Consider the following 25,353-nt stretch of genomic DNA (forward strand, 5'->3'; position numbering starts at 1 on the left):
AAGTCCGTTAATAAAACTGGCAATTAATATACAAAAACAAGCAAAAATAGAAGGAAATTACAAAAATGTAATTGAGGAAATAACACATTGAATTGAAAATCGTTCTGAAAAAATTTTTGAGACATGACGTGAAATGAGGACAAAACCCTGACTCACTGAGTTTATACATTAAAAACGGACCTATATTGTAGTATCCAAGAATTTTTTCTTTCAAAGTTTATAATGTGATAAATTCCTGAATTTCGTGATGATTCGTTTTTTTTGCTGCATTTGAATATATTGGAAAAAAAAAAAAAATTGCAATGGCAACTCTATTTACTCTAAATTTCATGCTTCATGTCCAAGGCTAAGGGATGTTCCAAACAAATTCAGCACACAAGTTCCTTTGAACCACACTCAACCGATATACCTGAACCTGCAACAAGCACACTGGCATTTGCTCACTCTGCTCTGCTCACACTGTTGACAGCACTCTGGCAGCCCAAGCCAACAAACCAAAATCAATTTCCTTTGGAGAAGCCTGCATCCATAAGGTCAAGTTGACATATGAGTGGTTGAAACCAGAGTGGAGTGTTTCTGCCCTTCCCAGGATAATTCTCACCTCCAGCTCTCTGAGGACCGGGTGATCATCAATGCCCGGGAACAGAACCCTCATTGCGTATGTTCGATAATCCAAGTAGGGAATGCCGGCTCTGTCCAGGTCACTTGTTAACTCATTGATGTCCGTCTGCAGTTCTGCAAAGGCTTCATGCAGCAAAGAAGGCATTGAAGAGTTTAACAAAGCTTTTTTCTCTCGTCATAAATCTACAACTCTCAACCTTGTGTCGCTTTTCTTGACTGACCACTGAGGTGAAGTTCATGCGGAACTAGTTTCTAATAACCTTTCAAGGGCCAAGTGATGTGAAGATAGTTAGAGTAGTTTTGATGCGTCTTCACAACACAAGGTTTTTACAGGTAAGCGTAACCAAAGAATACATGAGGAGTAAATAACAGTACGTGGTTGATAGGTGCTAAGGTATGTCGAACATGCAAATAGACGACATATAATACAATGATTTTATGAAGGCTAACAGAAGCCACTCTTGATTAATTAATAGTGGCTTCGTTCCTGTTTTACATTTTCTAGAACATGGTTGCAAGTATGAAAGTGTTACATGCAGCTGAGGGGGCTCACATGTTGTAATAACAATAATACAGAGTGAAGGCTGTTTAACCCATTTAACCCATTTACCATTGGGATGTTCTTTTACTTAATTTAATTATTTTAACGCCTCTTTTTTTTACCTGCTACAATAGTTCTCAGGAGCCAGACTGGCAGTTTACCAGTCAGTCTCCTCCAGAGAGTGTATCCAAGCATCCTTCAGCAGGACCCCAAGTCGCTAATCGCTCCTGATGACTCAGTTTGTCACAGGCGCTCATTTTAGTTACTGTAATGTCGAATACTTATTTAATCTTGCTCACAAAAAACACCCGGCCCAATTAGCTTTTAATCAATCACTTAATATTTTCATCAGGTTTTAATTTATTTATGTAAAAGCACCACGGTTTAGTATTCAGTATTCAAAGATTTTTAAGAGAACAAAGAATATTTTATGGCTTTCTTTATTTTTACTTATTGGTTTGAATAATGTGTCCTTTGTGCTCGGGCCAATTTCAACAGCATTTCTCATTATTTTTGGCATTCTTTCAAGTCAAACAATCAGCTAATTGGAGTAGACAATAACCAGCATTCGTATTAGTCAGCTTTGAGTCTCACTTTCAGTGTTTTTACTGATTAAATTTGCACATTCCTTTAACTAATGCCTGCCAGTCCCTCAGCAATTGCGCAGGCCATCAAGAAAAAATAAATCTTGATAGAAAACAATTTATAAAAAGCAAAGTCACCGCAGTCAAAACATCAATTTTCAAAGCAGCTGCATATTAGACAAATGTTTTTTGTATTCAGCTGTATTTATCATAGCTTCACTTAATGCTGGCCTTACACTTTAAGAATTTGAAAGGATTTTGAAAAGACCTGTGTTAAACTATCACCTTACACCAGCTCAAGTCTTAAGACCAATATTTTTTTTAGAGTTTTCAGTCTCAGCCTAGTCTCACTGTAGTCTAAGACTAAAGACTGTGGGTCTTGCATTTAAAGGCTTTTCAAAGATTTAGAAATCTACAACTAGATTATTTTACCAACATGCAATGTTTTCTCATCATGCTGCGATGTCACACAAAAAACTTGCGATAATATCACATACATTTGATATTGTCATAAACCCCAAGACTAAGCAAAGATCTAGTTACAACTGCGCTATGACTGCAAGACTTACAGCTTACACTTAATGACCGAAATAGTGGGTGCGAGCTGCAACTCTACTACGACTTGACATTTCCTAACGACATCCAGTCTTTGACTGGTATATCTTAAGGTGTAAGCCCGGCATAAAGCAGCACAACATGGTATAAAATGAAAAGAGACAAGAAATTACTTTTGGAAATAGTTTGACCGAACCAAAAAAATCAGAATAAAAAATCAAAAAAATATAGAGTAAAATATCAAGAAACAACTGATATTAATCCCAAAACACTTCTGAAGAAATTCACGAAAAAGATGAGAAAACATCCCCTAAAGTTACGCAGTCAGTTAAAAAAAGGAAATTATAGTTAAATCAGTGTTGACGTATCCAGTCACATTATTTGCTGTGTTTCTGTCCCACTCACCTTCTTTGCACTCCAGCGCAACCCGGGACTCTAAATTGTCCATCTGCATCTGAAGGCGCTTCAGAGTGAGGTCGTTCTCATGGGACTTCCGTCTGTAGGCTAGAAGGACTATGATGACAACGATTAGAAGCAGCCCTCCTCCTGCCGTGATGCTGAAGATGGCAGGGAGGGTGAGGAGGCTGTCTGAGCGAATATGAACTTCTCCAGGAGAAATGTGGAGTCCTCCTACTTGGACCTGGATAACATAAACACCAGCATACTTTTTAGCAAACATTTGGATGATCACTCAAATGAATTTAATTTTAAAGAAAATATTCCCACCAAGTTGGAGTCAGCATGAATACTAAAACAAAAACATGTCCTCATAAAGGGAATGATGGCTAAATATCACCATGTAATAGTTATACAAAACTTTTGGTGTTTTTTCATCCCATCCATGTTCTCAGCAAATCTTAATCAGTTGATAAAATTCTTGTCGTAGCAAGTGGACATGAATTTCCTATCTTGAAGATGTTTCAATCATTCCGATAAGCCACAACAAGAAAATTTTGACAAAAATTCACCATGAGCTGGATGACTGAAAACCTCCACAGACAATGATAGTGATGCATCATATTTAAAGGCCCTGTCTTAAAACCCATGGACACTTTTCAATAAAGAGCAGTGAATGAAAGCAACATAAAGGTTAAACAGCAAAGACAGTGCTGTTGGTCAGGTGAGTTTCAAGTCTAGATTTGAAGATTTGAATGGTCCGAATCACAGATGTCAGGTGGTGAAAAATTCCGGACTCTTGGTGCAAAGTGGCTGCCTGCTCTGCTCCCCACGGTACTGAGGCAAGCAGAGGGGACAGTGAGATGGATGGAAGAGGGGGATCTAAGGGAGCAGGCTGGAGTGGGGATGTGGAGGAGGTTAGACAAATGTGTTTGTGTGTTGTACTGGAAGTATAGTAGCACATAGTGTGGCTCATTTAGTAGAGCAGACTTAGTAACAAGGTTGGTGGCTCAATTCCTGGCTCCTCAAAGGGTTGGAGTTTCCTTGTGAAAGGCAATGAGCCTCAGGTGACTCCCAATGGCTTGGTTAGCCCCTTGCATAGCAGCTCTGGTGCCATTAGTGTGTATATGTATGAATGGGGGAATACTATCTAGTGTAAGCTATAGCATGTTAAAGCACTTTTTAGGTTGAGACCACTTACTACATGGTTATGGCCCACTGTTATTAGAGCTGAACTTCTTAATTAGGACCAATAGGGCTTGTCACAGTTGTGTTCCGCATTAAACATTAAAGTTTGCAAAAAAAAGAAAAAAATCTTGGTCTTTGGCCACTTTTTTTCAAGATCTGCTGCAGAGTGATTCAGCTGAATATGTGAACAAAAAGCTTTTGCATCGCTTTATATGTTTTGTTTTCGTTACCACTAGTTGGCATAAGGGTTATATTTGAGGACATCGTGCAAAAGTGAATAGAATGCAGCATAAAGTGTCAGAAATTCAAAACAGCCAGGTTTCGGGGAGCAAATAAGTTAATGCGCTCATTATTTCTCATTATTTGCAGGGGTAACTGTCAATAACTCATTGTAAACCCTAACTCAGAAGCTAACAGACCATGAGCAGCAGACAATGACTGACTGAAAGCCTGTTGGTGACCCAAAAACGGCAGACAATCACTGACCTACAGACACTGACCCACATTCAAAAAGAGAGGCAATCAGATGGAGTGGGGAGAACAAGTATTTGATACACTGATGATTTTTCAGCTTTTCCCACTTGCAAAACATGTAGAAGTCTTCACGCTAATTTTTATGATAGGTACTCTTCAACTGTGAGTGCCGGAATTTAAAACGAAAATCCAGGAAAACACACTGTATGATTTTCTAGTAATTCATTTTCATTTTATTACATGACATAAGTATTTGATCACCTACCAACCAGTAAGCATCGCAGCTCTCTAAGACATATTAGTTCTTCTTTTAGAAACCCTCCTGTTCTCCACTCATCTGTATTAACTGCACCAGTTTGAACTCCTTACCTGTATAAAAGACACCTGTCCACACACTCAGTCAAACAAACTCCAACCTCTCCACAATGGCCAAGACCAGAGTGCTATGTAAGGACATCAAGGATAAAATTGTAGACCTGCTCAAGGCTAGGATGGGCCACAGGACAATAGACAAGCAGCGTGGTGAGAAGGCAACAACTGTTGGCACAATTATTAGTAAATGGAAGAAGTTCAAGATGACGGTCAGTCTCCACCAGTCTGAGGCTCCATGCAAGAGCACCAGTGATCATGAGGAAGGTGAAGGATTAGCCCAGAACTACACGGCTGGAACAGGTCAATGACCTGAAGAGAGCTGGGACCCCAGTCTCAGAGAAAACCATTAGTAACACACTACGCCGTCATGGTTTAAAATCCAGCAACACACTCAAGGTGCCCTTGCTCAAGCCAGCACATGTCCAGGCCCGTCTGTAGTTTACCAATGACCATCTGGATGATCCAGAGGAGGAATGGAAGATCATGTGGTCTGATGACAAAATAGACAAAAATAGAGCTTTTTTTGTCTAAACTCCACTTGCCGTGCTTGGAGGAGGAAGAAAGATGAGTACAATCCCAAGAGCACCGTCCCAACCGTGAAGCATGGAGGTGGAAGCATCATTCTTTGGGGATGCTTTTCTGCAAAGGGGACAGGACGACTGCACCGTATTGAGGGGAGGATGGATGGAGCTATTTATTGCAAGATCTTTGCCAACAACGCCCTTCCCTCAGTAAGAGCCTTGAAAATGGGTTGTGGCTGTGTCTTCCAGCATGACAATAACCAGAAACACAAAGCCAGGACAACTAAGGAGGGTCTCCGTGTCTCCAGACCTGAACCCAATAGAAAATCTTTGTTGGGAGCTGAAATCCCATATTGCTCAGTCACTGCCCCAAAACCTGAAGGATTTGGAGAAGATTTGTTTGGAAGAGTGGGCCAAAATCCCTGCTGCTGTGTGTGCAAACCTTGTCAAGAACTACAGGAAACAACCAGATCTCTAATTGCCAACAAGGGTTTCTGTACCAAATATTAAGTTCTGTTTTTCTGATGTATCAAATACTTATGTCATGCAATAAAATGCAATTAGTTAAACATACAATGTGATTTTCTGGATTTTCGTTTTAAATTCAGTCATTCACTGTGGAAGAATACCTCTGATAAAAAAGATTACAAACCTCTACATGCTTTGCAAGTGGGAAAAGTTAAAAAATCAGCAGTGTATCAAATACGTGTAGGTTAAAAAGAATACGCTGGAAAATTCAGTTGGACTAACCAGGATTTTGTGCTGCCCTGTGAGGTTCGGAGGTTCACACAGTAACTGAGTGTCGGACACGGTGAGAGAACAGGGTGTGTCTCCGATAAGCACGGTGTAGTTTAGTCGGGCTCCGTTGGACGCAGACGGCACCAGGTTACGTCCCTGCGAAATTCAGAGGCAAAAACCATCCTTCAGTATTCATTAGAAGTTGAGCAAAAAGATTGAGGGTCTAATTTGATTATATTTAATTGCATTATCATCACATAAAGGCTCATCCCTGCAAGAAATTTAGCAGTTGATATTTAAGACTGCACCTTTGTAAACTCCATTATATTTGCAAAGCTTTGTCTTCTAAAGCACCAAGCCGTGTTTCCAAAATATCATATGCGTGACATTTTTAATAAATACAGTAATTACCATGTCATTTTGGGGTTAATTACTATAATCAGACATCTAGATTACTATTAGCAGACAGTTTGGACACAGCCTGAGTCATTTTGCTAAATTATTTTACCTAAAAGAAAAGCAGATTACTTCCCAAACACGAATAAATCTGCCCGGCTGTCTTTTCACAGCAGACAGAGCTTATGATTTAGGATTGTTGTGATGGTACACAGTGCTTAAGTAGGAGGCAAACAGAATTTTCTTTTTCACTCTTCAGAAATGATGTATCCAAATCCTCAGAAAAGGAAGAAGTTATCATGGTTTACAGAAGTTAAATTTAATTTTTTTTACAGAAGATGGAACTATCAATGTTGAATCGACCACTTTTTCTGGCAACGCTAATTACAAGCAGACCAATTAATTTGATTAGTAAATGTTCATAATACCGCCAAAGTGGAAATGCGAGACACTAATGGTCCCTTGAGGTGAACTGAACATACTCACACAAATGCAAACTTCTAAAGTTTTTTTGTTTTGTATATTTTGTTTTTGTATTTTGAGTATTATTTACCCACACAATTTTTCATCAGATTTTTATATCATTAGCTGTTCATTTTTTTAAGCAATCTCCTGCTTACATGTTTCAGATTTTTTTTGTTTTTGTGGCTAATTTCATTCACATATTTGCCTGATGTAAAACAGATTTCTTTAACTTTAGGTACTTAATTTGCCTTTTTTTTATCAGGTAATAATGTAGGATATGAAAAATTTCATAAAATTGTAATAAAAGCTTATTGTGAATTTAATAAAGTAGTCTCAAGACTGCATGGAAGATTTACTCCTTTGGGTCCTTTCCTTCATCGTTGACTGTAAAAGCTCTCCCTTCAACCATAGATCAATATTCCTCTAACAGATTTATGTTGGTAATAAAATTTTTAGATCATCACCCAGCAGTAGATAAATATCCTTCAGATTTTATCCACTTGGTTTGTGGATCTGAGAATTGTACCTTTTGATGCTGTTGAGTGTGGCTGTGTGTCTGTTTTTCATTATTTAAGTAAGCCAAGAAAGATATTAAGTCATTAGAGCAGCATAAATATTGGATATTAGACTATATAATAGGGGTTTTATTTTTTGTTAAATTCTATGTTTATATTGCTGAAATAGTTACTTTGAGTATGATCGGCGCCCCGGGCTTCTGTTCCAGAATTCCCGAGAGGCTGAGGGGCTCCAGGTAAGGATTGGGGTAGTAAACAAAGCTGGTGTTGTTGTACGTGAGCAGCGCCTGGACGTTGTTGAAGACGAAGCCGAACTCATCTACGCGTTTGATGGTCTCCTGGTCAGCAGTGTACTCTGCCTTCAGGGAGGGAGCGAAGCAGCTGATGGTAGTGGTGTTCAGCACCTTGCAGACCTAGGGAGGGTTGAGACCAGATGTTGGAGTAAACAGTTTAATAGGGAGAAATATGATTGTTCTGAAATTCCTTTTCCCTCTATTAATATGGACATTAACCAGATTCAGGTACAATACATTAACCAAACTGAGTTTATCCCGAGCCAAAATGTTTTGTTTTTACAGGTTAACTTTTCTTTTTAATTCCCACATAATAGCCGGGGTATTTTATGCATTTCCTGCCTTTAATTTCCAATATTTCTTTTTAATGCTCTTTTTCTGGAGGGAAGAGGGTGCATTTCGGTTTTTACGTGGGTCCATTCAAATTACCCATGAGAACTTGACATTCTCGCAGCTTTCTTGCTCCATTATGGGATTTAAGTAGCATTTTTAGATATTATTTAGCTTATTTCTTTGTGATTTTATGCTACTTCATGGTCATTTTTAGGGGTTTTGAGACATTTTTTCTTGGAGATTTCTGGTAACTTATAAATAATTTTAAGGTCAGTTTTCAGTTCTATGCAGTTTTCCCATTCGATGCTGTATAATTCTCTATAAGGAAAAGAGGTTTTACACAATGCATTTTCCGTGTGAAATTTTCGGCAAATACTGCTTTGCTTCTGCTGTTCTGTTTTATGTTTGCTCCCCATCGTCCTCAAGACCAAGCCTCTGCTTCTTTTTCTGAGCTTGTATTCTTATCGTAACATCGATTCATGTGAGGAAGCCGCTTTTGTAATTCAAAACATTTTTTTTTCTGTAATGTTTTCAGAAATGCGTGCGATAAAGGGCTGCCCTCATTAAGTTTATAAATGACCCTCTTTTAGCAGTCGCTTCGAGTCAAAGTTCAACTTTAATCCCTAGAGCTCTCACAGCTGCCAAGGACTGTAGAATACACAGATTTAAATGGCTGAAAATCATGGACAGGCATCATTAACACACCATTTAAATTGGCTTACGGCTTTTTGAACATGGAACATTGCAGACATGTCATAACACACACAATGCACTGAAATGAATGAGCTTCTCTTTAATTTTCAGTGGCCTCATCTTGTTTGGCTTCATTCCCTCCCACTTCCATCATTTTTAAATGGAGCAATAACACACATGCAGAGATACAACTACACACAATCCATCACACGAGAAAACTATGCACATGTAGAATGTTTTATTCTGTTAAACTGAAGGAACAAGTGTTTGAGCGTGACTTCAACACAGCTCCCTATATGTCATATATCGATTTACTAAAAAGACAGTGCAAGATCGGAGTATCTCGAATTCTGCTTTTATTTTGTTTTAAGGAAAACTATGAATAAATCAGTCTGCTGCAATCCAGCATCATCACTGGAACCTTTTTAAATGTTCAGTAATCTCCTTGGTGTAATTGCTTTTTTTAATACCTGGTGAGAATTGATTTTGAGATTCATTGATCTATTTCAAGGTTTGTGCCCAATGTCTCACAGAGGGTTGAAAGAATTTCTCTGCTACTGTCACCTGGTGTGGATATTATCAGTCCGTTGGATAGCTATTGCTACTGTGAGTAAAATTCATTTTTTAGCAACCAGTAAAACATCTGGATAGAGGTCACCTTCAAAAACACAATACTTTTCCAAGGAAAAGTTTATACTCTTCATGTTCTCCAGATTGTCAGGTTTCTGATCATAAACAGGAATAACAGAGGCTGAACATTTCACTAGTCTGTTCCATTAATAAACAAGTTAGTCACAGTTACAAAGGTTGGCATTGTTCTTCCAAAAAGGAAAATTCCAACCTACTCACATAAAGAATGAGACAAAATAGATTGTTCGATTCATAAAACCCCTCTTGAAATTTCAATGGAACCAATGTAGGATCATCCTGTTGGACAACAGATTAAGACCAATTTTTGAACAAATGAAATGAAATCTAATGCCACCATCCTGTTTGGATGGCAGCACCGTTTTTCCTCAGAACCCAATTCAATGACATAATTTCAATTCAGCTTGACATTATTGAGCTTTCTCAAGCATTTAAAAGCGAGACATGCTGTTTGGAGATATTTCATGTTTTCTAAACTATTTTAGAATGTGTTTTGAAATTTGTGATTCTTGTCGTCAGCTTTTTTGAGAGTTTGGATTCTTCTGAAATTACTACAGTACTTTGTAGTCTAATAAACTGCACCCACACTTTTATGTGAATGAGTTGAGTGCATAATGACTACTTGTATGTTTGTTAGTTGCTCCGCAATGGAATGTGTAAAGCTGAGGTTGACCGAAATATTGCCTTTGGAGCATTTTTGAATTATCAGTTTGGTGCCTGTCTGAAGCCTTCAGGGAAACAGAAACAGCATTTTTAAATCACCCTCCATTACGAAATCATTTGGAAAACTATTGTTGAAGCAGATGTGTATCACCCACAAAATATCAGGCAGGGTATTAGGAAGTCTGTGTGTGAAATGGCAGGTAGAGCAAATACTGAACACATTTGCATAGGAAAATGAAATGGTATTGAATTTATAGGAGAAAAAAAACATCTTAGAATAACTACCATGGCATATTGGGTAAATAGCTTCACAAAATTGATCATAGATCAGTGTCACACTCACATTGACAGATTCATGGCCGGCGTATTTGACTCTAACCCTCGGCTCTTGAACCACGTCCAGGTTTGTCCCAGTCACTGTCAGGGTGGTGTGTCCACTGTTTTGAAAGAAGGAACAGTTTTATTGATTTGTTGACATAATTTTGCCACAGTATGTGAAATCATGTAGCACTCTTCTCCCAAGACACATCATGTGACCAGTATCTGCCCTTAACATAACCTATTCTGTCAATCAACCCCCCCCCCCCCCACATCACCATTCATTTTAATATAAACATGAGGATGTCAGTCCCTCAGAACTGTAGTCAGGACTGAGGCCATGTTGCAGAATTGCCAGATCTATAAATGAAAAACAGCAGATCAGCATATTATTTTTTCATTGATGAAGACATTGTAGCTGTTCTCCCTCATCAAGTTTTCCCCTATGGACAGTGGCAGTGGCTTAATTTGTCTTTATGAAACAATAACTTATATGTAGGGGTTGTCATTTGGCAAGAATAAGAATATCTCTACTTTTAGCAGTTTCCGTTATTTATGAAAATGGCTTGACACAACTATTTACCAGTTTTTAATGAATTCAGAACAAACACAAACAGGCACACATCTTCTTCTTCTCCTTTCAGCTTTTCCCTTCAGGGGTTGCCACAGTGAATCAACCCCCTCCATCTAACCCTATTCTCTGTCTCCTCCTCTGTCACACCAACTACCTTCATATCCTCTCTCACTACGTCCATAAATCTCCTCTTTGGTCTTCCTCTTGACCTCCTGCCTGGCAGCTGCAATTCCAGCATCCGTCTACCAATATATTCACTATACAAACAGGCACACATGAATGGCAATAAATAATTAATAAGTAATGAAAAAAAGAAATTAAAAACAGCAATAATTTATGACTAATGTTTGGTTACTGAGCAATTGAATTTCACCCAGCAGACTAAAGTAAAGGCGGTGTAAAAATAAAGGATGGCTACTGCTGCCTGGAACCACGTCTGACTAAAACATGGAAAAAAGGTGCTTGAAATAAAAATATTAAAAAAAGAAAGCAAAGTTGTAAATAGGGGCCAAACCCACAGAAAGTTCATGAATATCTAAAATAAAAAAAACAACAGGCCTGTAGGGGGCAGGCAGAGAGATTCAAAACTTAAATTTCAGTTTTAAAACGTGGGCCATGATTTGATTAGAATGACAGAGAGATCAGTCGCCTCAGCCTGTAAAAGCAACATTTTCCAGAGAAAACAAATTAATGCAGGTTCGAGGAGGTACGGCTCACATGGCACCTTGCTCTTTGTTATTGGGCAAAAGAGCCAGATCAAACAGGGAACCAGCTGGCTGCTATTTTTTATTCATCTATGACTCTGAGGCTGGCATGGCATGAATACAGGTGCTGCATGTTTACATATCTGCACGAGATGAGATTAAAACAAACAACTCTCTCTAATCTTTGCATAACCCGTACTGCAACTTGAAATACAGTTGTGTAAATTTTGAATTAGAAAGTAGAGAGAGAGCAAGAGAGAGACAAAGATGGGGGGGGGGGGGGTACATGAAAATGGTGTGGGAAAAAATGGCGAATGTAGTCAGACTGTCAGAGTGCCAATCCTTCTCTTCTCACACTTCAAAGGCTACCTAAGCTTGTCGAGCCACATAGTGGGACTGCACATTCATGATGAGGGCTCTTGATTGCAGCTCCACAAAGCTCCTCCTGTCACTTGGCTGAGGGCCAGAGTGTCTCTCTGAAGTCTTATCTGCAGAGACATAGTGCTGGGTAATCCCACCTGAACCCAAATTAAGTACCGTATTTTATGTAGCGGGAAAGGGGTGGGGGACGCACCTTTTCAATGTTTATGCAGCAAATTCTGCTTTGGTTTGTAATAAAAGTATGCGCAACATACAAAAGTATGCAACATACTTTCATGCAATGCACAATAATTATCCGAGATTGGATTGTTTTTACTTTACAGCCACATTGTCGCGATCGTAGATTCGATGCCATTGTTTTTTTTTAAAAACCCTGTTATCAGCAAATAGCATCTCTGATTTAACTGGCGAGTCTGCTGATTGTTGGCCCTGAAGTAAATTATACTCAATACATTAAGCTTTTTTTCTTATGATCCGTCGTTCGGAAAAGGTACAATAGTAGTTGCTTTAGGTTTTTGGCAACTTCAGGCTTGAAGGGGCTTGTGATGCACAATAGTACTTCTGTTTTCCCTTGACACATATTAACATGTGCCAGATATTCTTTGACTACGTATATATTTGCTATAAAACTGCTTTGTGTTTTCTTCGAAAAAAATGCTGAATCACAAACAGCACATTTCATGGTAAAAAAAAATTATATACGTTTGAATTTTTACTCATACGTTATATTGGTGTTTTACCTGAATGCAGAATTGGATGAAAGGCTGCATTCATATACCACCTTTTCTTCCTTAAAAGCACACAAAGCTTTTATTTCTTACTGCCCAGTTCATACACACACACACACACACACACACACACACACACACACACACATACACACACAAACACATGATAGTGGAAGTGCCCATGCAAGATGTCGACAATCTCATATGGAGAAGTTAGGGAATCAATGTTTCGCTCTTGCTTCCCCGAAATGGTCTCTGGAGCAGCAGTATAGAATATTTTGAAAATTATAATAAACAATATGATAATCGTTGTTTTTTTTTTTTTTAATCACTTTCCATCAAAGGGCTATACAAATGAGAGTCAAACATTCATTATTTTTTTCTGTTTAGACTGTTGTAAGGGACATGATGAGATTAAAGGCTTGTAATTAACATACTGCCTGTTTTTGGACTGTGGGAGGAAAACTTGGGAAAATAAAAAATCAATAATACCACTTGGGACTCATATTTAGTGGCAGACAAGCGGGTCTTCAGCTTTGCTTTAAAAGAAACAGAGCAGGCCTGCCTGTTGTCACACGGCAGTCTGTTCCACAAAATTGTACAAAGTGCATGAAAAGACAAAGCCAACTCCTGCCAACAGTCATTTTTCAGACCTTGAGAACACACAAAAAGTTAGAACCCAGGGAAATGTACATCCAGTCACCTTTGACTTCACCAAGTTAGATAAATAAGATGGTGCAATGTCATTGACTATTTTATAGGTGACTACCAACATCTATAAAAGTCTGCTCTCACCCGAACAAGAGGCCAGTGGAGCGAGGCCAGCTCTGGGGTAATATGTTCATTCATTCATTTGATCCAAAGTATCAAAGGTGGTTTAGTCAATCAGGGTTTCAGAATGGCAGCAAGAGGTATTGTGGAAGTGACTTGAGAAAAAGGTGTATTTTTGATATTGCCTGAACATCAAATTCATCCAGATTGTTATTGTCAACACCTTCTGGGCCGCGAGTCCGTTCTGTCTGAGGATATGACAACAGCAGAGGACAGGATACAGATGATGAGTGAAATAGGTCTGGTTTAGAGGAGATGCAAAATCCTGCCCATCTGGTCCTGATTTAATTTAAATCGGTAATTTTAATTGGTTTGGTGTCCAGAACTGCCGACATGTCTATTTCTGGAAAAAATGTATTTGAGGACTCATATATTGTGGTATGATGTATGTTTCTGGTTTTCACATTTTACTAAAATAAAAGTTAATTATGCATTTGCCATGCAAAGACAACACAGTCATTTTGATTTCTTGCAGAGTGATGAGCATGTAATTATGAATTTTTGTGGAGATTGGAATGTAGGGCATCATATGTGAAGGCTGCAATCTCCCAAAGTAGACACTTTAAAACAATTTAAGTGGCTTCACCTTGATAAAATGATCCATTTAAAAAAAATAAAAAAGATCAAATGTGTTGCTCCCAGCTTATTTGTAGGATCAGCGTGTCTTCTTATTTTTTTAATCTGCCCACGTTTCTCTGATTGGTGACATTAAAATTATCTCCAAAAAAGAGCCCTATGTTACCAGAAATATATTTGTAATTTACGATCTCTAATTGTTTTTTTAAAGGTAAATCTGGAGGCAATTATTTGGCCCCACACTTGTCTGTCTTTGTTGAGCGTAAGATAATGAGGTGTCTTCAAAAACTCGGTTCACAGATCAACGTTTAGGTAATAAAGCAACATCTGGCATGTGTTTGTTACCTGGTGATGCTCCACAGTGGTTCAATGCGCTGAACAGTAGGGTCTTCTATGTACTCGAAGGTCAGACTCCCGGGAACTCTGGCTCGGTCCACACTCATGCTGACATGCACTTGTCCTGCTCCAGTCACAGATGGAGCAGAGAAGCACACAATTTCTGACGCGGTCCTCCTGTTGGGAAGAGGGATTTATTCACGCCTTTGATTGGGACTCTGCTTACTCACTTAGGTGGCAAATCCCTGGGTTCACATAGTCATGAGCAATGTAGGTAGAGGATTCATCATATTCTGTCCCATCTTTTCCTTGTTATAGTCACATTAAGGATGGAACACTGTAATTAGAGGTGCTCTAGCTAATGGGTCCTCGCCTCATCCTGGCTCATGCGGTGTGAGGTATTTTGAACTTTGAATGGACATCTATAAATACGCAGAGAACGATACCTACGGCTGTGGATTTCATCTCCTCCTTATTAAACATGAGTTACATTTTGTTTTATTTTTCATTTGTATCTAAAGTGTACTCATTGAGTTATCGCACTGTGTTAACATCTGGCCAGCTGCATCCTCATGATGACATAATGTTGAAGGTCCTCAAGTTCTATATTTTTCTTTTCTATTTAACTTTGATTTGTTGTCCTCATGCCGTTTTTTTTTTTTTTTTTTGGCACCTAGACCTAGCAAATGGATCAATTATACCAATGACTGCATGGCTCCAAATTTGCCTTAACCATTGAACTGTAGATCCTGAGAGAAAAGTGACTGGGATATAAAAAGTCATTAATTTTTATGGTTTAATGTGCATATAAATTGTTCAATATGTATGCCAATTTTATAGAGAAAAGCAGCTAATAAACAGTGGTGCCGCTTATTATTATGCACCCAGTTGAGTACATTATAAGTTTTTCACCTTCCTTTCTCACTTTCCATCCAGGTGAGCACCTGGTGAGCTGAGGCCCTTGGGCAGGGGTTACAAGTATGCAAAAGCAAACACTATTAATTTAATGGAAATAGACTAAGAAGTAAAGTAAGCCCTTTGTCCTATTAAAGGACTTCTTTTTTTTTCCCCAAAATCTTGTTAATGTTAAAAAGCAATGCTTATTTCTGTTCTCTTATTGGTCCCAGTGATTCCTAATTGCTGCAAGGAAGTTTGAAGTTTCTAATAAACAAAAGTCATATCTCACAAGTTGAAGGGGTTCACAAAATATGTTAAATTCAATATAATGTGGAAGTGGTCTTTCTCAAGCAATATACATGGAGTTTTCAAAGTCTGACTTGACTCACTGAAGACTAGTGGAACCAAACCAGAGCTGGGCTGTGCTTCAAATTCTGGCTAAGACCTCTGAGATAAATTGAGTTGAGATACATGTGACATCTCCCATTTTGTCATTTGACATTTACCTGTAAAGCTCACAGGTCTGATTTCCAAAGTACACATTAACAGTGCTGCCCGCGCCCAGGTTCTCCCCAACTATGGTGACCTTTGTGCCACCAGACTCTGGACCTCTACCAGGGGTCAAAGCCAGCATTGAAGGGGTCTGTGGGAAAAAAAATGGCAAATTCGAATGATTTTGTGTCCATTGATCAGCCAAAACAGCTATATTATATGACGTAAACGTAAGAACGCCATTTGATGAAACCGCCTTAGCTATATTAAAATACAATACCATTAGAATGAAAAATTAGACAGTGTGAAATGCTTGATAGGTAAATGTAGTCCGAATCCATCAGTGAATTCAAAATGAGAGAAAAATATTGCAGCATAAGTCCAATAAACTGCTCCTTTCAATGATGCATTGAAAAAAATGATTAAAAGTACTTTGATAATCAAGTTGAAATGTCAAATATGCATCATCAATTTCATTTCCTCCCCTCCAGTAGATGAGTAAAATTGAATGGATTTAATCAAGTGCCCTTGTTTTTTTTTTTTTTACCTGCAATCATACATTTAATCCAATTCAATAGAAAACACTTGAAATTTGGTTAAGATCAAGTGAGGTAAACATGCTAGAAAGTACCACAAAGGTGTACAGCTGGGAAGACTGTGCGCGAAGTTCTGGTCTGCATTCTCCAACACAAAGCTTAACTGGACCCGGTGCACTTCCTTTGGGAGCGGGAAGCATCTCACACACAATCCTGCCATCAAAAAAGTCACACAGGTAAATGTCGCTGGACATGAAAAAAAGCAGACCGGTCATTGTCATGGATGCAAGTAAAATACACAAGTCACATATACCTATACACACACAAAGATGTATCACATTTTTTATGAACCTAACGACAGAAAGATGACCTCTGCCGGCCAGTGTGATTGAGGCAGACTTTCATGGAACTTGCGGGTCAATATAGAAAGCCATCTTTCTTTCTAATTGAAAACCTATATCAGCAATAACTCAAATGACATACCTCCCCCCCAGTCTCCTACACAATTGCCACTCACTATTACCTGCAGTTGTCATGACAACATACTGGTTTTTTCAATAAATCACTATTGCCTGTCAGGTCAATAAGATAAAGTGCGCCATGAATAAGTCGTTGTAGTGGGTGACCCCATAGTGAAATTAATGGGTGTTACAGCTGTAATACCATCTTTTTAAAGTGCTGAGCGAGCCGAATGAATGGCCCAGCTGAATTCACTGTCTGTGCAAGTAGCTCCGCATTTCCTGATACAGTAAGGGCAATGAATCGTCCCCGCCCAACCTTTCCATTCATACATCACAAGAGTTTTCCAATTTTCCGTTGGCATGTTCTTTTGTCTTTTTTTTTTTTTTTTTTTTTACAAGGATATAAATAAAATCCTTGCTGCCTGAGCCCAATCGCATTACATGGCTGCAAGAGAAACACATGGCTAACAGATTGTCCCTCCAGTCAGCGACATGCTGCGCATTTCAATTACAGCTGTGCCGACAGCCTCACAATGACAACGAGACAAGCGCCGTCTCTTCCTTCCCTTTACTGCACCAGAGCAACGTAAAGCTCCATCACAATCTTACAACCTGATGAGACATCACCAGACTGCCTCTTATTCACTGACTGTACTCGTGTTTGTGATAAACATAGTCTGAGATTGGGAGAGAAATTGCATTTTTTATGTGTTTGTTTGCATTTATACTGTGTCTCTGTAGAGTAACATTGTAGATTCATGTGTTTCTGGGTAGGGAGGTGGGGGAAGCCTGTCTTACTGTTCCGCAGTGATGTATCCCTCCTCCTGCGGGATGCACTGCACGCCTGCCACCTTCACATTGCCCTCCAGCTCAGTGAAGGACAGACCCAGGTTCAGGCCCTGGATGGTGACCAGTGTACCTCCCTCTACAGGTCCGGCAACTGGCTTCACCTATGCAAGCAAGACATTGAATTTTAGAAAGATCTCTCAAATACCCTGCCAGCATGGCAGTTTCATCCATAACTCTGTGACTGAGGTTCTACTGCATCACCCCCCCCCCCAGCCTCACACACTATTATGAATATACATGAAATATTATAGAAAACAGAAAAATATGTAGCATTTCTATAATTTGCCACAATATTTGTCACAGGTACAGTGGAAAGCCGTCTTAGTCTTCTTTTGCCACACAAGAGAAAGAGGATTAAATGTTATTAATGCTCTCTAAATTCTGGATATAATTTTTACAACTATCCAGTATGAACGACTTTAGTGCAAAATGAACATTCTTTTCATCAGACAGCACAGCATTACATATACCACATAAGCAAATAGTTATTAAGCGAGAAGTGCAATGTCAAAGAAATTGTAAAATCTTGAAATTCTCATGCTTTTGACTTGGTCTTTTACTTGAATGCTATTCAACAAGTTGATGCAACATCCTCAGAGATGCAATCTCATTTTAAGCAATATATTAATCCAAATAATCAGAAGATTGATTAGTGATGCAAGGTTATCTTGTTTTGGTATGGCTGCAACAAAATAACTTTCATAAAACCCTTGTTCTGTATTTTCAATATGAAACATATATGGAACATGATTTTTGATAGTCCCATTCAGGTATGCACTGGAAATGATGCACTGTTGGGATTTATGTCTATATCCAGAAATCCTACCCGGTCGCCTGGTTACATATAATAATCACAACGGCCACATTGCAAGTCGCCTGACAGAGAAAGTTCATGCTGTAATTTTGATAAGAGAAAATATTTTGGACAGGCAGCTACAGAGCAAAAGAAAGTGTGAAAAAGAGATGAAGAGATGGGTTCAAACAGGTTGGAATGGGTGGAGAAAAGTGTCAGGGGTACTATGCAATAGAAGACTATCAGCCACAATGAAAGGAAAGGTGTACAAGACAGTGGTGTGACCAGCAATGCTGTATGGCCTAGAAACAATTCCAATGACAAAAAGACAAGAGGCAGAAGTAGAGGTCGCAGAGATGAAAATGCTATGGTTCTCTTTGGGAATGACCAGGATGGATAGGATCAGGAATGAGTCTATCAGAGGAACAGCACATGTTAGATGTTTTGGAGAGAAGGTCAGAGAAGCCAGACTGAGATGGTTCGGTCATGTACAGAGGAGGGATAGTGAATATATTGGTAGACAGATGCTGGAATTGGAGCTGCCAGGCAGGAGGTCTAGAGGAAGACCAAAGAGAAGATTTATGGACGTAGTGAGAGAGGATATGAATGTAGTTGGTGTGAGAGAGGAAGATTCAGAGAATAGGGTTCAGTGGAGAAGGTTGATTTGCTGTGGCGACCCCTGAAGGGAAAAGCCGAAAGGTGAAGAAGAAGAAAACAGGTAGCTGCTCACAAAAGGACGATCACGTCTATTATAAGAAACTGATATCAGAACAGCAGTGGTTAACCCTCCCATCTCACAGCAAGACGGTCCTTGGTTTTATTCCATCAGGGGGACATTCTGTGTGGAGTGTTGGATGTTCCCAGTATGTTAATTGGAGATCCTGAGATGCCCAGAGGGGTGAATGGGAGAGTGAACGGTTGTATATCTCAATATGTGTGGCCCTCTGATCAACTGGAAACCTGTCCGGAGCGAACCCGGTAACAGCTGGGATAGGCTTCGGCACCCGTAGAGCAGGATCAGAAGTATAGATAATGGGTGGACGGATGGATGGAAAAAATGAATTCAGAACAAGTTATTAATTTTATCTTAAAGGGAACCCCACCTGGGCAGACTAATTGGCATATGTATATTTGTCTCATACCAAAATGTGTTGTCAGAAGGCATGAAGAATTGTTATTTCTTTAAAAATTGCAATTTATAACACATACTTTAACCTACGGAGGCAGCCGTTGTTTCTATAGCGTGATACATGCCGGGTTGATGACGATAACAGGTTCCATGGAGTTAACTTTTTTCTGCTAGTTTTAACTTTCTCTTGGTACGGTATATACAGTAATATTACCCCTTAGTGATGCTTTTGGGAGCAATTTTCAATCCAGGGGAAGCAAAGGGCCAGATGCTTCCTAAGAGCCCACGGCTGTGTTCTTGCCTCTTTTCTACAGATGCATTTAATGCATCTAGCCAACCTTAGCAGCTGAAAGAGCTCACAGGTGATGCTATTTTTAAATAGATACTAAAGCCAAATGCTGTGCCAACAGTTTTCTTTCACAAGCATACGAAAGGTCCTAAGGAAACCAGTAAAGCCCGCTTGAAGAAAAGCCACAGGCAGGTGAGGCAGGATGTTCTCCTGCAAGGATGTCAACAACCCGTTACTGCAGAAGTAACATAAGATGGCAAAAGACTGAGAAAAAGCACAATCACGGAGGAAGCTGATGACAAGTCACCTGGTCAGTCAACACAGCAGTCCATAAGTCTACAGTGAACCCCAGATGATAAAAAGTAGAGCTCCTAACAACGCATGCTTTCTCCCCCTGTCGGCATAGCAACACAGTTGACACACCAGTGACTTTTTGAAGCTCATTTTGACTTCTATCTTCAGCGTTATCCTCCTCGCTCATGTCTCTCACGGGTTCAGAAAGGGTTGCATAACAAGGATAACAAGTTGTTGCACCACAGGGACTTAAGGGGAATGAATGGGACCAAGCTCAGGTCAACTTCATGACATCGCTACCCAGACAGCATTGCGACGTAAACAATGGTGGCCTACCAGAGATTTTTTTTGTTTTTTTTTCACAATTTCATACAAACCAAGATATGTTGAGAGATTTTATCAACAGTTTTATGTAGCTGGTAAAAAATATTGATCAAATAGGACAAGAGCATCTTGGTAACTGGGGATCCCTTTAAATTTTTGGATGGATTAACTGTCTTTTTCGAGTTCTCTGTGAAAAACAACACAATTGAAAGGCGCACCTATTCCAAAGCTCTTTCACAAACATATAACATATTCAAAACAAATATCAATGAATGATGCAATGAATAATAAACCCTTTAGAATCCCATTCAGGCAGCTTTTCTGTGTAAAGTAAACCATCGCAGCAGGAAACCTTTGCACTTGAGGAGGCGAACAAACGCGATGTCGGCACGAAACCCGCTCAGCTCCCATGCCGTATCCAGCGGTTGATTCATTCTTGTGCGGCTCCTTCAGAAACTCTAATAATGTGGCTAGGACATCAAAGAGTCGTGGCGCTTTGAAGGGAGAGAGCCTTGAATCTCGGTGCCTGACCCACTGCGCCTCATTCAACTGAACACACAGGAGTTTGTGACATAAAAGATCCATCGCCGTCGCCTAAACAGACCAAATTTGTGTAGCCGTCAAACACTTTAGGTATTCTGCCAGTAAGGAATAAAATACGAAAACATCAAGCAAAAAATAAAAATTAAAAATAAATAGATAAATATGTATATTTGGCTGGTATTTTGTACCTTTGGGGTTTGAGTTAACAATACATGCGTATCAGGTTTACCATCCTGCTAATGGTGCATTGCTGAAAGCATCACGTACAAATGCTGGCATCTCTATGCAAATGTTAACATGTTAGATATTTATGTGTGTCTGCATTGAATTGGTATTGAATTGCTGATTTACCACGTAGGCATTAGGGCAGCTTAATGCAGGATGGGTCCAGGGTGTGATGTATGTGTTTTCATAGTGGCAAAAGTGTGGTATTGCAAATAGTGCTGGCAAAGAGCCCAAACTGACTTCCCTCCAGAAAAGTACACAGACAAAGAGGCAGCTTTACGAATATAAAATGAGGCTCAAAATTAAGTCATTCTATATACATTCAACTGGCTGAGTGCTGATCCAGGAAATATTAAAGTAAGTCTCTGTGCTCTTGCACTATTGGACACAGAATACAGAGACCAACTGAATCTGAATGTCCCGCACTTTTAGTTAGTTATTTATTTTGCACAGCGAGTAGCTTTTCAGAGAAATAATCGGAGGCTTGAATCTGTATCCAGATTCTATGTGATTAGCATTTTACTAAGCCCGGTGAAGCAGCCCTGATTGACAATAGTGGATGACAAACAGGAGTGTCTTTTCCTACACATGCTATGAAATTTTCTTTAATTTCATTGTTACACCGGCTATCCAAATTTGTGCATATTTTTGCACCAAATCGTCTCATCATCTGAGCAGTGCGTTCGAGTGATTTAATTGAATGCAGCATGTTGTTCTACATATATCAGCTTTAACACTCAAACAATCCGCTCCATTTCTCCCACCCTTATTTGAAATAGCATGCAAAAGAGACAAAGTGCCTTTTGGCTGTGTTAATATACTCCATGTTGCCGCCTGGGTATCGTATCCGCAATATTCATACCCACATTATCTTCCCGAAAGCCTAAGCATCAAGTTTGTGAAGAACTTTCATTCGGGGTTTTAGTTTCCTTTTTTGAGTCAAGCCAAACTTTTTAATTTTTGTACGGTTAAAATAAACTATACTTTTACTCTCGATGACCACTGAAGGCCTGATAGACTGACAGACTAAATGACTGACTGACCGACTGACCCCCATAATCCACAGACCTCAGTAATGCGTGGGTTGGCACACTTGACATTCCTGGCTGAGAGATCAAGCCAGCGGCTGGCATAGGGGGAGATGGGAGGACAGTGCTGTTTCATGGTGCATTTGCCCTCGCTGCTGCACCAGCCACACTGGAACTTCCTCTCAGCACGCAGGCACATGCCGCAACTGTCTCGCTGGGCGCTGCATTTGTAGAGGTGAACTGTTGAATGATAGATTTGTCAAATACAACATTACTATGAATATTGATGAAATTATGCATGAAGAACATTCATCAATTCAGGAATCGGTATATATATGTAGTCTTCAAAGCCTGATTTTTGCCTTTTGTTAGTAAAATAGATCTCTCAAAAATAGTACTCCCAAAGCACATTTTTTATTTACTGTAACGCCCATTTAATGGCTACTCCACAATGAGCGCTTACAAACACCTATTCCTTTATGATGATCTTAGAAAGGAAACAGAGCTCAGCTATCAAACCCAAACAGAGCAGATACGGTATTGTCAACTTTCTCTCAAAGCCTTTTGGGAGCCTTGAAGCCTTGCTCTCTATGACCCATCTACCACATGTGGATTGAGTGCTTTACACTTCTCTAGCCAGGCAGTGATGAATGGGAGAGGCACCTTTAATCTTCTCCGGATTGTCAATGATGAAATTGCCGTTCCATGCGATGGAGAGCTCTGCTGCCAGGTCACTGATCTTCACACCGTCGTACATGTACTGAAAAGCAGGAAAAAAAAAGACAGTGAGTGTGCCGAAAGTGGATGCACGGAGACAGAAAAGTGTAAGAGGATAGAGTTGGAAATGAGAGGATGAAAGCAAAGCAGGGAGACAAGGCTTTTAAAAATCTGTCAACTCTGCCATGGTTGTCTGCTCCTCTGCGCTTTGACATGTTGCGAGCAGCTGATCGAGTAGTCGAACTTTTGCAATATGTGGCCTTTTATCGCTAGGTGTCACAGAGCTTCAGAGGATATGCTTTGCATTGATATTTGATTCGTGACATGAAAAGTTTCAAGAAATATCAGTGCTCCTGAGAAACCCATGACTCGCAGGTTTTGGATTGACAAATTTATCCTCCTTGTACACTCAGAAGTTGCCGAGACAATACACAGTTTACAAGACAAGGTTGTAGAGAAGTCATGCTGAATGTATTTATCTGTTTTCCATTTTAGTTTTAGCCCTTCAGCAATTTTTCTCTCCACGTCATCCATTACTTTCCCCCCCTTCTCTGTCACTCTTCCTCATACTTTTTACCCATCTTCACCTTTCCTCCTCTCTCCCCTCAGTATGATATTCACCTCAGGCGGTGTTCACTTATGTACCCTATGTACTTTGCCTACACAGCATCTGCGCTGTCTAACTCATTTGACAGCTGTGGGAGTCCCACCGGGAGTGTTACAGGTCATACCGAGCTGTTCTGGCACTGAACGCTGGTGCTGTTGAAGCGCAGGGCCGTGACACGGTGGCTGATACCCTGCACGTGCACCACGCACTCATAGCCTCGCTGGCCTGACTGAGGCTGAGGCAGATTCCGGGCTCTTAGAGTGATGGGTCGGACTTCGCCAGCAGGAATGAGAATTTCTCCAGAGCGGAGAAGCTGAGGGCAGTCCTGAGGGAGAGAAAAAAAAATTGCGCATACAAGCACAATATAATTTCACCAGACTACAATCTCTGCAATGTGAATGTTGTTATGTCTGGAAATTATTTGAGCATAATTTATTAGGAGTGTTTAAAGTGATTAAAAAAGGTATCAGTGAATACAAGGCAACTATATTTTTTTGTCCGTCAAGGTTCGTATTTGTAATCATCTCTATAAATCCAGTGAATCTGTAAATATAAAGGATCAATATGGCGCTAAGAAAATACTAATTCTGAATCCCAGCAAAACAGATTTATTGCATGTTGAACTTGTTTTAAATATCATACTGCACATTAGAGCCTCAAGGCATATGCGGCACCTTGTTTATCATGAAGCATTTATTGAATTTTTGAGGGTACGACAATATAATCTCATTACTTTTATTCCGTGTGCAACAGTTCAGTTGATTTGCAGTGTGAAATAGAATCAACAAACACAAAAGGAGCAGATTGTACAGGTGAGATGAAAAAGATAGAGGGTAGTACTTGTTTTACCAAAGTAAATTATGTAAAGAGTGATGAAAAAATTATGTTCCAATCATGAAATAATATTGTTCCCCTGTTGTCCAAAAATAGTTCAGCAAGATGTAGATGTCCAGAGAATCGTTCGATGTGAAAATGCTTTTTTTGGCAGTGTTTAATCTAGAAATGTCACTTTAGATTTAATCTATCGCACTACATCAGTTAAACAGTTCCCCTGCTTCACTGTGTTCTCTGAGTGCGACAATACCTCCGAGGCATTGACTCTGCCCTCCTGGAAAGAACAGCTGCTCGGGTCATGCGTACACAGGTTGCGATATTTACACCAGTGGCAGCGAAAAGTGCTGTTTACACAAGACAGACACCTGCGGGACAAAATGATAGCATTACTACACACCTAATCACGTCATTCATTTTAAAAACACTTCCAAAATGCAGAGCATTTAGCTGCTTATTTCGGACGTCTCCCTCTCTGTAATGCAGAAAAGATTGAAAAGGGCGAGGATTATAGCTGTCTGCTTTATGGAATCAGATGTTGCCAGTTTAGATGCAGACAGCATGATTAATAGCCTTCTCTTGTAGGTTACATGAGAAGATCATCACACTTGTGCGGTGTTATTCAAAAGATACACATACATATGTGTGTGAAAATGATGAAAATGAAAGGAAATTTTGTTTTCATAGTTGAAGAATCACTTACTTCAATTTAGGTAGCCGTGAGGAAAGAAATTTAATCCAGGATTATCATCATAAATACATTCAGTGTCCAGAGTATATTAACTGAAAGCTTAAGGTTGGATGAGGACAACTGTCCAACATTTTAGTCTCATATTCTTTTGATGTACTTGAAGGTCAGTTGTGGATCAAAATTGTGCCGAATCAACCAAGTTG

The 25,353-nt window shown here is 39.6% G+C and overlaps 1 protein-coding gene across 1 annotated transcript in view; it reads right to left on the minus strand.

Annotated features, from left to right (window-relative positions):
* The window catches only part of LOC147232836 (plexin-A2-like), a 106,516-nt gene that overhangs the window by 21,821 nt on the left and 59,342 nt on the right, over positions 1-25,353 (minus strand). The window contains exons 9-21 of the mRNA XM_086149954.1: positions 24,713-24,827; positions 23,753-23,953; positions 22,968-23,064; positions 22,345-22,544; positions 17,629-17,780; positions 16,465-16,582; positions 15,848-15,984; positions 14,454-14,621; positions 10,340-10,433; positions 7,540-7,779; positions 6,003-6,146; positions 2,707-2,941; positions 602-744 (exon numbers count right to left, since the gene is read on the minus strand). Of these exons, the coding sequence (XP_086006080.1) occupies positions 602-744; positions 2,707-2,941; positions 6,003-6,146; positions 7,540-7,779; positions 10,340-10,433; positions 14,454-14,621; positions 15,848-15,984; positions 16,465-16,582; positions 17,629-17,780; positions 22,345-22,544; positions 22,968-23,064; positions 23,753-23,953; positions 24,713-24,827 (2,044 nt within the window). The remainder of the gene's footprint in view (positions 1-601; positions 745-2,706; positions 2,942-6,002; positions 6,147-7,539; positions 7,780-10,339; positions 10,434-14,453; positions 14,622-15,847; positions 15,985-16,464; positions 16,583-17,628; positions 17,781-22,344; positions 22,545-22,967; positions 23,065-23,752; positions 23,954-24,712; positions 24,828-25,353) is intronic.

Source organism: Fistularia commersonii, chromosome 7, assembly GCF_037954325.1.
Source record: "Fistularia commersonii isolate RoL2024-O1a breed Wild chromosome 7, RoL_Fcom_v1.0, whole genome shotgun sequence".
In the NCBI taxonomy this organism is placed as follows: domain Eukaryota; kingdom Metazoa; phylum Chordata; class Actinopteri; order Syngnathiformes; family Fistulariidae; genus Fistularia; species Fistularia commersonii.